The 13621-nt window shown below is 42.9% G+C and overlaps 1 protein-coding gene across 1 annotated transcript in view; it reads left to right on the forward strand.

Annotated features, from left to right (window-relative positions):
• The window catches only part of ACACA (acetyl-CoA carboxylase alpha), a 312028-nt gene that overhangs the window by 206977 nt on the left and 91430 nt on the right, over positions 1-13621 (forward strand). The window contains 3 exon segments of the mRNA XM_070735330.1: positions 3804-3901; positions 6516-6636; positions 8365-8475. Of these exon segments, the coding sequence (XP_070591431.1) occupies positions 3804-3901; positions 6516-6636; positions 8365-8475 (330 nt within the window).

The raw sequence follows: 13621 nt of genomic DNA on the forward strand, positions 1-13621 counted from the left end.
GATATGTAGTAATATAAATAAAGAAAAGAATAGAAGAAAAGATATAAAAGTATAGGTGAACATATTTGAAAGGAAGAAAAGATAAATGAGATAAGGAGAGACAATTGGACAGGGGACGGAAGGCACACTGGTGCAATTATGCACGCCCCTTACTGACCTCTAAGGCAGTGATTTTCAACCTTTTTTGAGCCTCGGCACATTTTTTACATTTACAAAATCCTGGGGCACACCACCAACCAAAATGACACAAAATAACACTCTAAGATACTCTCCTCTCTTTTTCCATCCCTGTCCCCCCCTTGTGTGTGTGTGTGTGTGTATATACACACTTTTGAACCATTTCCAAAAACAGTTGAGGGCTGGGGGGGGTTTCTCTCTTATTCTTTGGGTGCTTTTATCATATGCTTTAAATCAAGAGTCACTTCTCTCTCTCTCTCTCTCTCTCTCTCTTGCTTTCTCTCTCTCTTGCTTTCTCTTTCACTCTTTCTCTTGCTTTCTCTCTCTCTTGCTTTCTCTCTCTCTTGCTTTCTCTTTCTCTCTCTCTTTTTCTTTCTCTCTCTCTCTCTCTTGCTCTCTTTCTCTCCTTCTCTCTCTCTTGCTTTCTTTCTCTCTCTTTTGCTCTCTCTTGCTTTCTCTCACTCTCGTTCTCTCTCTCTTGCTGTCTTGCTGGCGCCTCCATCCCAGCCCAGCCAGTGCCAGCCCTGCAGCGCCAGCATGTACGGCGTCCAGCAACACATACAGCCACCGCCGTCGGTGCCTCCATCCTGGAGCTCCTGCTCGCAGCCAACCGCCCTGCCATCGCCCCACGGCAATTGCCTGATGCCGCTGTTGCCGGCGTGGTGTACGCTGTTGCCAACCACTCATAGCCACCGCCCCGCAGCTACTGCCCAGTGCAGCTGCTGCCAGCGCCCTCCCGCCGGGCTCCAAAGCTCACATGCCGCCGCCGCCAGGGAAGCTCCAGCCGGGCGAGGTGCTGCAGCTGCCGGAAAACTTGGAAGGAGCGAAGAAGGAAGCTCAGCTTCTGGTCTCGCAACTTTTTGCTTTTCGTGCCCTCAGCAAAAAGTTGTGAGACCGGAAGTTCCTTCTTTGGGGCACACCTGACCATGTCTCACGGCACACTGGTTGAAAAACACTGCTATAAGGAACCTGGAGAGGTCAATCGTGGATAGTCTAAGGGAAAAATGTTTGGGGTTTGGGGTTGACACTACTGAGTCAAGCAATGAGTTCCACGCTTCGACAACTCAGTTGCATATTATCACAATGAGAACTAGAAACCTAGTTTGTTATTAGATTTAGTTTTTACCAATGGGAATCGGGTTTCAGAGGTCAAGGTGGGAGAAAATTTAGGTTGCAGTGACCATCTATGTTTGTGGTTTGATGTAAAAACTGATGGTGAGCAATCCTATACTGCAACCAAAGTATTGGATTTCAGAAAAACAAATTTTAATGCAATGGGGGAATATTTAAATAATGAATTAAAGGGGAGGGATAAAATGGCAGGAGCAAGCACCCAGTGGACTGTATTAAAAAAGGCCATCTTAAAAGCCACAAGACTTTATGTAAAGCAAGTAACTAAAGGTAAAAGGAAGAAGAAACCGCTATGGTTTAGCAATGATGTAAGGGCTATAGTCAATGAAAAAAAGGCTGCCTATAGGAGGTATAAAGAGTCTGGAAGTATAGCTGATAGAGAGGTGTATAAAATGAGACAGAAGGAGGCGAAACAGATAATATATGCTGCTAAAGCCTCAAAAGAGGAAGAAATAGCAAAATCTGTAAAGAAGGGGGATAAAACCTTCTTCAGATATATTAGTGATAGGAAGAAGAAAAACTGCAGCATCACAAAGCTTAGTACCGGGAATAATACATACATTGATGGGAATAAGGAGATCGCTGACCATTTCAATAGCTACTTCTGTTCAGTTTTCTCAAAAGACACCTTACAAAATAATAATAATACTATAGAGGGATATAGCATTGCTTCCAGCTGTACGGATTCAGCTCCAGTGATCTTAGAAGCCGATGTCTTAGAAGAACTTGAAAGATTAAAGATAAATAAGGCAATGGGTCCAGATGGCATCCACCCCAGAGTTCTTAAAGAACTCAGATCTGTCATTGCTACCCCCCTGACTGATTTGTTTAACAAATCCCTGTTAACAGGAGATGTTCCTGAGGATTGGAGAATGGCCAGTGTTGTGCCTATCCACAAGAAGGGCAGTAGAGATGAAGCTGGTAACTACAGGCCAGTTAGCTTGACATCAGTTGTAGTTAAAATGATGGAGACTCTACTCAAAAAGAGGATAAATCAGCATCTAAAAAACAATAACTTATTGGACCCAAATCAGCATGGCTTTACTGAAGGAAATCGTGTCAGACTAATCTCATTGAGTTCTTTGACTATGTCACAAAGGTGTTGGATCAAGGTGGTGCCGTGGATATTGCCTATCTGGACTTCAGCAAAGCCTTTGATACGGTTCCACATAAAGAGCTGATAGATAAATTAGTGAAGATTGGACTTAATCCCTGGATAGTTCAGTGGATTTCAAGCTGGCTGAAGCATAGACATCAGAGAGTTATTGTTAATGGCGAGTATTCTGAGCAGAGTCAGGTTACAAGCGGTGTGCCACAAGGGTCTGTTCTGGGTCCTATTCTTTTTAATATGTTTGTGAGTGACATAGGGGAAGGTTTGGTAGGGAAGGTTTGCGTATTTGCCGATGACTCTAAAGTGTGCAATAGGGTTGATATTCCTGGAGGGGTCTGTAATATGGTAAATGATTTAGCGTTACTAGATAAATGGTCAAAGCAATGGAAACTGCAGTTTAATGTTTCCAAATGTAAAATAATGCACTTGGGGAAAAGGAATCCTAAATCTGAGTATTTCATTGGCAGTTCTGTGTTAGCAAAAACTTCAGAAGAGAAGGATTTAGGGGTAGTGATTTCTGACAGTCTCAAAATGGGTGAACAGTGTGGTCGGGCGGTAGGAAAGGCAAGTAGGATGCTTGGCTGCATAGCTAGGGGTATAACAAGCAGGAAGAGGGAGATTGTGATCCCCTTATATAGAGCGCTGGTGAGACCACATTTGGAGTACTGTGTTCAGTTCTGGAGACCTCACCTACAAAAAGATATTGACAAAATTGAACGGGTCCAAAGACGGGCTACAAGAATGGTGGAAGGTCTTAAGTATAAAACGTATCAGGAAAGACTTAATGAACTCAATCTGTATAGTCTGGAAGACAGAAGGAAAAGGGGGGACATGATCGAAACATTTAAATATGTTAAAGGGTTAAATAGGGTTCAGGAGGGAAGTGTTTTTAACAGGAAAGTGAACACAAGAACAAGGGGACACAATCTGAAGTTAGTTGGGGGAAAGATCAAAGGCAACATGAGAAAATATTATTTTACTGAAAGAGTAGTAGATCCTTGGAACAAACTTCCAGCAGACGTGGTTGGGAAATCCACAGTAACTGAATTTAAACATGCCTGGGATAAACATATATCCATCCTAAGATAAAATACAGGAAATAGTAAAAGGGCAGACTAGATGGACCAAGAGGTCTTTTTCTGCCGTCAGTCTTCTATGTTTCTATGTTTCTAACTGAAATGACTATTATTCAGTTCATCTCGTGAATCTTAAGTCTGCTTAATTTCATTTGCAGCCACGAATCATGTATAGTTTTTTTTTAACAGATGTGGTGGGGTTGCCAGATATTATTATTTGGATGTGCTGTACAGATTTGGGGCAAGAATAGCAAAACTTGCCTTGTGTTATTTTATCTCTTTTCTTTTCATTCCCTTCCCTTTTCTAGGGATTCAAGTATCTGTACCTAACTCCTCAGGATTATAAGAAAGTGAGTGCCTTGAACTCAGTACATTGTGAACACGTGGAAGACGAAGGAGAATCAAGGTATGCATGTTTATGGTCCTCAAGAGAAGACCGAAAAGTCTCATAACCAGGGATGTTTCATTCAAAAGTTGCATTCTTGCTGTCCTTCTCCAATTCAGGACTCTCCAACAGATGTCCAGTTTGGTGGAGATGGCAAAATATAGTCTGGAGGACAGGAGGAAAAGGGGGGACATGATCGAAACATTTAAATATATTAAAGGGTTAAATAAGGTCCAGGAGGGAAGAGTTTTTAATAGGAAAGTGAACACAAGAACAAGGGGACACAATCTGAAGTTAGTTGGGGGAAAGATCAAAAGCAACATGAGAAAATATTATTTTACTGAAAGAGTAGTAGATGCTTGGAACAAACTTCCAGCAGACGTGGTAGATAAATCCACAGTAACTGAATTTAAACATGCCTGGGATAAACATATATCCATCCTAAGATAAAATACAGAAAAAAGTATAAGGGCAGACTAGATGGACCATGAGGTCTTTTTCTGCCGTCAGATTTCTATGTTTCTATGTTTCTAAAATGTCACTCCAAAGAGGCAGAAGGGAAAGGACTACAATATACACACACATACAAAACATACATACACATTGCAGTGTTTTTCAGACTTGGCTACCTGAAGACATGTGGACTTGAGGTTATCCTAGAAACAAAGGTTTATAAACATTTAGATTTTAGAAGGAATGTGACATTTTAGACTGACCTCTAAGAATAATATATATTACAGGAAGAAAAGGAATCCTCAATCTGAGTATTGCATTGGCAGTTCTGTGTTAGCAAAAACTTCAGAAGAGAAGGATTTAGGGGTAGTGATTTCTGACAGTCTCAAAATGGGTGAGCAGTGTGGTCGGGCAGTAGGAAAAGCAAGTAGGATGCTTGGCTGCATAGCTAGAGGTATAACAAGCAGGAAGAGGGAGATCGTGATCCCCTTATATAGAGCGCTGGTGAGACCACATTTGGAGTACTGTGTTCAGTTCTGGAGACCTCACCTACAAAAAGATATTGACAAAATTGAACGGGTCCAAAGACGGGCTACAAGAATGGTGGAAGGTCTTAAGCATAAAACGTATCAGGAAAGACTTCATGAACTCAATCTGTATAATCTGGAGGACAGAACGAAAAGGGGGGACATGATCGAAACATTTAAATATGTTAAAGGGTTAAATAAGGTTCAGGAGGGAAGTGTTTTAAATAGGAAAGTGAACACAAGAACAAGGGGACACAATCTGAAGTTAGTTGGGGGAAAGATCAAAAGCAACGTGAGAAAATATTATTTGACTGAAAGAGTAGTAGATCCTTGGAACAAACTTCCAGCAGACGTGGTTGGTAAATCCACAGTAACTGAATTTAAACATGCCTGGGATAAACATAGATCCATTGTAAGATTAAAATACAGGAAATAGTATAAGGGCAGACTACATGGACCATGAGGTCTTTTTCTGCTGTCAGTCTTCTATGTTTCTATGTTTCTAAAAATAACTGTCGTGGCAAAAGAACTTCAACGATAAGTCAATGTTTATTTACCTAAGTAGATAAACAGAATGAGCAATCAGAAAAGCAGCAGGACCAATTTCTGACTTCCTGCAGACTTCCCCAATGACTTTGCTTGTGGGAAACTGGTAGGAAGCATCAGAAATCACGATCACATGACTCTGGGCTGCCATGGCCACAGTTTTGTGAATAAAACTGGTGTGAATATAATGGAAACATCAATTCCACAAGCATAACGTATCCCAATATTTTTTAATGCATTCTTGATGTTAGTGGATTTTAAGTACGTTGGTTCAAAGTGGTGCGCTATTTGGGCTTACGTGAACATAAGACACACAAACAGGTAAAGGTTTATGTCCCACAGAGTGGGTCTTCTCCGGGTCCCGTCAACTAAACAATGTCGCTTGGCGGGACCCAGGGGAAGAGCCTTCTCTGTGGCGACCCCGGCCCTCTGGAACCAACTCCCCCCAGAGATTAGAATTGCCCCCACCCTCCTTGCCTTTTGTAATCTTCTGAAAACCCACCTCTGCCGCCAGCATGGGGGAACTGAGATACCCTTTCCTCCTAGGCCTTTAAAATTTTATGCATGGTATGTCTGTATGTATGTTTGGTTTTATAATAAGGGTTTTTAACTGTTTTAATATTGGATTGCTATATGCTGTCTTTATTACTGTTGTTAGCCGCCCCGATTCTATGGAGAGGGGCGGCATACAAATCCAATTAATAATAATAATAATAATAATAATAATAATAATAATAATAATAATGAGAGAAGGTGGGAGGGAGAGAGAAATGAGAGAGAGAGGAAGGGAGAACAGAGAGAGGGGGGAGGGGGAGAGAGAGAGAGAGATTACGTTTTTAATTTAATTTATTTGATTTATAAATTTATATATTTGATTGTATTAGTTTGTTTCAGTTTGTTTTTGTGTTGGTCTTTGACTATAATGAATATTATTTATGTGCCAAATATCAATAGCGATCCAACAAGGAGGATGTCATGTAGGTGTAGATCCAGAAGATGCTGTATAGTAATCCAGCTAGGAACTACTAGTATTTTAGTATTTGTGTGTGTGCGGGGTGGAGGGGTGTGTCCTCTACTCCTTCCTCATCTTTCCTTCCACTCTATATTAGGTATAAAATTACAGATATTATTGGGAAAGAAGATGGACTGGGGACCGAGAACCTGAGAGGATCTGGTATGATCGCTGGGGAATCCTCCCTTGCCTACGAAGAGATCATCACAATTAACCTGGTAAATCCACAATTGTGAGGTGGGATGGTGAGGTTGGGAGGGCAGAAGATAAGGAAGAGGAGGTGGTTAAGTGGCTTCCTAGATCTAAGCAGCTATTTCTTATTCATATGCCCAGCCAGTTCAGAATTCTAGACAATTCCTTCTTTATGTCTTCATTGGCCTTATCCCTTTCCACCCATGCAAAATAAAGTTTCAATTTTTTTCTTATCCTTTCAGCTTTTTCATCCCATAAACAGTTCCGTGAGATAATATGAGCTATTTCCATTTCTACTTGTTCAAATATATAATCGTTCCATCGTTTTAGTGACCGTTTACTTTTATCCTTCCATCCATATACTATAGTTGCATGGGCAGCTTTTATCATCATAATGAGAATAAGAAAGAACTGAGGGAAGGGAGGGGGAGGGTTAAGGGTGAAAAGAATGAAAAAAAAATTAATTACAAATTAGGGAAAAAAAGATCTAAGCAGCTATAATTAGCAGGGCCCTTCAAGTGTTGGCCCCACCAGCAGATATGCTTACTCATGCAACTTTTGGCAAAGAGCAGCTTTCTATCTAAGCTAGATCATACAGCATAGCTGATGGTTGCACAGTTGATCATCACCTGAACTGGTAGCATTTTTTCGGGAGAACCGGTCCAAACCAGTAGGATTTCACCTCTGGCTGTAGACCTCCAGTGTGCCAGGTGAAAAGCATTGGAAGCCTTGGCAGAGCCCTCCTTTCCATCTATGCCCTGGCTGCCCATCGTCCTGTCTTGTGTGGGTCTCAGTTAAGGAGGAGGTGAAACCACAGAAGAGGTTACGAAGGCCTTGGCAGCATGTTTGCGATGTGGGTTGGATGTGATGAGATCAGAAAGGGGGCTGTTTTAATTTTGTTTTGGGGAGATGGTGCAATGGAGGGGGCTCCCTTTGTGTGACACACCAGTAGAATCATTGGAAGATACTGAGTCTTCTTTCACTTGGTATTCAGAGTTTATTGACATGTAGTGGGTGAATTATTACTCCTCCCCATCTCTTTGGGGGAAGTATATTGGGAATTATTTATCATTAGTCTTCCTTCCTTCCTTCCTTCTTTCCCTCCCTTCCTCTCTCTCTCCCTCCTTCCCTCCTTCCTTCCTATTTTTTCCTTTCCTTTCCTTTCCTTTCCATCTCTTTGGGGGAAGTAAATTGGGAATTATTTATCATTAGTCTTCCTTCCTCCCTCCCTCCCTCCCTTCCTGTTTTTCCCTTCCCCTTTCTTTCTTTCTTTCTCCCTCTCTCTCTCTTTCTCTCCTTCCTTCCTCCCTCCCTCCCTTCCCTTTCTTTTCCTTTCCTTTCTCTTAATCTCTCTTTCCCTCCCTCTCCTCCCTCATCAACTCAAGGTAACAAACATACTTCCTCCTCTTCCTCTTTTCCTCACAACAATGCTTTCATGCCTAAGGGAGACCTATAACTCACAGTCTCCTGGGTTCAGTACCTTCACCAGTACACCAAACCTGGTCCCATTAAGAAGAGTTGCCTTTTTCCAGAATTTAAGACATTCACTTGAAATGCTTTCCAGATCAAATCATGAAGCGAATACATTGGCTGTGGAGGAGGCTTCTTTGAGTATAGGTGGGCATTCTGCATAAAAATAAACCGTCCATTCCTGTTCTGGTGCTTTCTTGTATCCATGTATTTGAGTGCAAAGGCTTCACCAAAAATATTGCGGAAGTGATCCAAATACACATTTGGATTTATTTTGTTTTTAGGTGACCTGCCGTGCCATCGGAATTGGGGCTTACGTTGTCCGGCTGGGACAAAGGACAATCCAGGTGGAAAATTCACATATAATCCTGACTGGTGCTGGAGCGCTCAACAAAGTAAGCCTTTCTTCTTTGGGGATCATGATTTTAAAATAGGGATAACCAAATCTGGCAACTTTAAGACTTGTGGACTTCAACTTCCAGAATTCCCCAGCTAGCCCAGGCTTTGGACAACTCTCAAAGACGAACGGAGGCAAATAGACCTGTCCCAGGATAATGTTGCATGAGCCAATCTGGGTTTGTCACCGGGATCTGAGGTTTTCTCTACCGAGCTTTTGGACCCATGCTGGAACCCACTTCTCCTCCACCAGAACGTGTACTTTGGGCTATTCCGTGCATCGTATTTAATGGGGTGTCTGATTGAATAGAATAGAATAGAATTTTATTGGCCAAGTGTGATTGGACACACAAGGAATTTGTCTTGGTGCATATGCTCTCAGCGTACATAAAATAAAATATACATTTGTCAAGAATCATATGGTACGACACTTAATGATTGTCATAGGGGTCAAATAAGCAATGGAGAAGCAATATTAATAAAAATCTTAGGATATAAGCAACAAGTTACAGTCATATAGTCGACATGGGAGGAAATGGGTGATAGGAATGATGAGAAAAACTAGTAGAATAGAAGTGCAGATTTAGTAGAAAGTCTGACAGTGTTGAGGGAATTATTTGTTTAGTAGAGTGATGGCGTTCGGAAAAAAACTGTTCTTGTGTCTAGTTGTCTTGGTGTGCAGTGCTCTGTAGCGACATTTTGAGGGTAGGAGTTGAAACAATTTGTGTTCAGGATGTGAGGGGTCAGTAAATATTTTCCCCGCCCTCTTTTTGACTCGTGCAGTACAGGTCCTCAATGGAAGGCAGGTTGGCAGCATTTGTGTGTAGTTTTTCAGTTGTTAATTGGGGTATTTATGACCAGCTATTAATCAACAACTAAAAAGCTACAACACTTCTTTTTTTATATATATATTTAATATTTGTATTGATTTCTTAAAAAATATGAACACACACACAACATAAAACCGGTGCTTTGTGAGTAGTGCCCACCACCAGACAAGCATTCACACCCCACCACCAGATTGGGGGTGTTTCTTGTATACAGTATACCATTTTAACTCAAGAGCAAAGTATCTATTTACATATTATAGAGTGATTCCAATTTATTCATTGTAGCTTGGTCTTGGATTCTACTCGCCATATATCGTCTTACCATGTCCCATCAGTTGTCACAAATCAATTTCATTAACCGAATTCATCCTTTTATCCATAATCTCAAATTGAATGTGATCCACCATGTTCCGGTACCAATTTTGCCTTGTCCATTTTGCCGCATCCTTCCAACCCAAGACTATTACCGCCTGAACGCTTTCTATCGCTGCTTGTTTTATTTCTCTAAATTCTCCCATCGCACTGCTTTTAACTAGTACTGTACTGCCATTTCCTTGGTAATTATCCATCGTATATTTAACATCCTATTAATATCCTCTTGCACTTTTTGCAAAAAAACCACATCCAGACAGTGAAGGGCCGCTATTCTACTGGAGCTTCCTCGGAGGCAGTCACTAGGGGTGCGCGCACCCATCGGTCGCACGTATGCCCTTCGGCACGAGATTTGGCTTCTGCACATGCACAGCAAACCAAATCTCGCTCTCGCTCACATCCTCGCATGAGCTTTGACTTGCTGAGCATGTGCAGAAGGGAGCGCATAGCTGAGCACACATCTGGGATTTTCCTACCAGAGCTAGACACCTAGAATCACTGGCTGCTGCCCTTCAGTGCATCCAGGCACTGTATAAAGGCACCGAAAAAGTTCACAAACACTGGGCTATTCTATACATATTTATATATAGAATAGCCCAATGTTTGTGAACTTTTTTAGCACTGACTGCTGAAACAGGAGCACATGTGCTTAACAGAAACCGGAAGAGCAGCTTCCCAGTGTGCATGCGAGTGCCAGAAAGATGTTATTCTGGTTTCCGGCAAGTGCATAGTCACCAGAAATCTGGTCTTCCAGTTTCTGGTGTGCATGCGCATGCGAAGACTATGTGGTCGGAGTGCATGCATGTGCTGGAAACTGGAAGGCCATGTTCCTGGAGAGTGCATGCAAATTGGGCAGCTGCTCTTCCAGTTTCAAGCACTCCCGCGCACGTGAAGACCAAATAATCAGTGCGCCGGAATCTGAAAGAGCAACAGGCGATGGCTCATGTGCCTGGAGACATGGCTCTGCGTGCCACTTCCGGCTCGTGTGACATAGGTTCGCCATCACGGGAATAGCCCATCTTCACCTATTCTGGAGAGAAAGAATGCCCATGTTTCACCAACACTCCGCAGTCTGCATTGGTTGCCGATCAATTTCCGGTCACAATTCAAAGTGTTGGTTATGACCTTTAAAGCCCTTCATGGCACTGGACCAGAATATCTCCGAGACCGCCTGCTGCCACACGAATCCCAGCGACCGATTAGGTCCCACAGAGTGGGCCTTCTCCGGGTCCCGTCAACTAAACAATGTCGGTTGGCGGGCCCCAGGGGAAGAGCCTTCTCTGTGGCGGCACCGACTCTCTAGAACCAACTCCCCCTGGAGATTAGAATTGCCCCTACTCTCCTTGCCTTTCGTAAGCTCCTTAAGACCCACCTTTGTCGTCAGGCATGGGGGAACTGAGACATCTCCCCCGGGCATATACAATTTATGAATGGTATGTTTGTATGTATGTGTGTTTAGAAAATGGGGTTTTAAAATATTTTTAAACAGTAATTTAGATTTGTTGTAAATTGTTTTCACTTTGTTGTGAGCCGCCCCGAGTCTGCGGAGAGGGGCGGCATACAAATCTAAATAATAAATAAATAAATAAATATATATATATAGAAGGTCCCCCGAAGATGGGCTCCAGCACGAGTCCGAAACCTCGGAAGCCTAAGCCTCCGGTTCCGTTGAACGACCCCGTTTGGATCCTGCAACTCTCAAAGATGCACTTTCCACAGCCGCGGACACCCCAAGGCCCGTGGAAAGGACACAAGACCCAAATCGAAAAGCTTTCTCTTGCTCCCGCCCGGGTCCTTCTGCGAGCATTGTGTGGCCCATTGTGCGGTCCGGATCCCCCGCTTCTGTTTTATTTAGATCAATGCGCTCTTCTCGGCCAGCCTGCTGTTTCCTCCAGCCGCTGCTCCTGCGGAATAATGACCCCTCTCCAAGAGAAAAAAAGCGAGGCCGGCTTGTTTGCAGCCTTTGTGCCATATACCTGAATGAATTGTCCCCCTGGGGATGGAAATGCCCCAACCTCCTAGCCATCCCACTTTAGGTTTTAAACAGGGTTGGAAGCCGGAGTCAAAGGCTACGGCTCTTAAATCACCACACCACCCAGGCAGCAGCTGTTTGAAATTTATGCTCAAGAGCCTAGTTCTTGTGAGCAGGAGAGAGAAACAATTTGCCCTTGAATTACAGACGGAGGCAGAGTGGGGGGTGGGGTGGAGGGGGAGATGACAAGGGGAAGCAGGTGGCAGAGTGGGGAGCCCCCCCCCCCCCCCCCCCGCGGTTCCACTTTTATTTTCTTTCTTTGGGTAGCAATCTGATTCCGGGGATTTGCAGCACAGCCAGGACCAAGATTGGAGGAGAATGTTGTGGCTATTGTGGCACCCTGGGCCAAAGGTTCAAGGAGACCGGAGACCTTTCCTTTGATGCAAAGGGATCAGCGCCCGAGAGTCAAGCAATGCACTTAAAAAAAATAATGAAAATAGAGACGCATCGGTTTGGCCCGGGCGGGTGGGGGAAAGGCGGGGGGAGGAAGGTCGCTCCGTGTGGTTTGCGGTTTTTTTAAGAATCAGAGTCCGGTCGATGGAATTCTTGCTGGAGATTTGGGCAGCCCAAGGATCAAAAGGATCCCGATGTTGCGCCTTTGCTGGGGAGAAGGATAAGCTGTGATTCGGTGGGAATGCGGCACACGGCTTTTAGACTGGGGTTCTCCATTGGAAAACTAGCCGATGGTGAGCCGTGTAGGTAGTCCTTGACTTACAAAGACTGTTAAAAGTTACAATGGCACTGAAAAAAAGTGACTTGCGACCCGTTGTCACAGTTACGATCTTCACAACAGCCCCATGGACACAGGATCCAAATTAGAAACATATAAACATTGATGGCAGAAAAAGACCTCCTGGGTCATCTAGTCTGCCCTTATACTATTTCCTGTATCTTAAGATGGATATAATGTTTATGCCAGGCATGTTTAAATTCAGTTGTACCAACCACGTCTGCTGGAACTTTGTTCAAAGCATCTACTGAGTCTTTAGAGAGGGGCGGCATACAAATCTAATAAATTATTATTATTATTATTATTATTATTATTATTATTATTATTACTACTCTTTCAGTAAAATAATATTTTCTCACGTTACTTCTAATCTTTCCCCCAACTTCCCCCTATTTTTGTGTTCACTTTCCTATTAAAAACATTCCCTCCTGAACCTTATTTAACCTTTTAACATATTTAAATGTTTCCATCATGTCCCCCCTTTCCCATCCGTCCTCCAGACTATACAGATTGAGTTACATGAAGTCTTTCCTGATAAGTTTTATGCTTAAGACCTTCCACCATTCTTGTAGCCCGTCTTTGGATCCGTTCAATTTTTTCAATATCTTTTTGTAGGTGAGGTCTTCAGAACTGAACACAGTATTCCAAATGTGATTCCAAATTCTGGCGCTCAGTATATATTTATGACAGGATCATGTGATTGCTGTCTGTCACCTTCCCCACTGGCTCCCAAAGAGCAAAGCTAATAGGAGAAATTGTATTGGCTTAACAATCTCCTGATTCACTTAACAACTGCAGTGATTTGCTTAGCAATCGAGGTAAAGAAGAAAAAAGGTTATTAAATTGGATGCCTTAGAGTCCTGGTGGCACAGTGGTTAAAGTGCAGTATTGCAGGCAAACTCTACCCATAGCCTGGAATTCGATCCTGGCAGGCTTTCCATCCCACTGAGATCAATAAAATGAGGACCCAGATTGTTATGCAAATAGGTAAATAAGGCTTCAACATTGTTAATTGCCCAGAGAGTGCTATAAAGTTCTCTTTGGGGTGGTATATAAGCCTTAATGCTATTGCAATTTCTAACCGCCATGCTTAATACAGTGTTCCCTCGATTTTCGCAGGGGATGCGTTCCGAGACCGCCAGTGTAAGTTGAATTTCCGTGAAGTAGAGATGCGGAAGTAA

This window comes from Erythrolamprus reginae, chromosome 1 (genome assembly GCF_031021105.1).
Source record: "Erythrolamprus reginae isolate rEryReg1 chromosome 1, rEryReg1.hap1, whole genome shotgun sequence".
Lineage (NCBI taxonomy): Eukaryota > Metazoa > Chordata > Lepidosauria > Squamata > Dipsadidae > Erythrolamprus > Erythrolamprus reginae.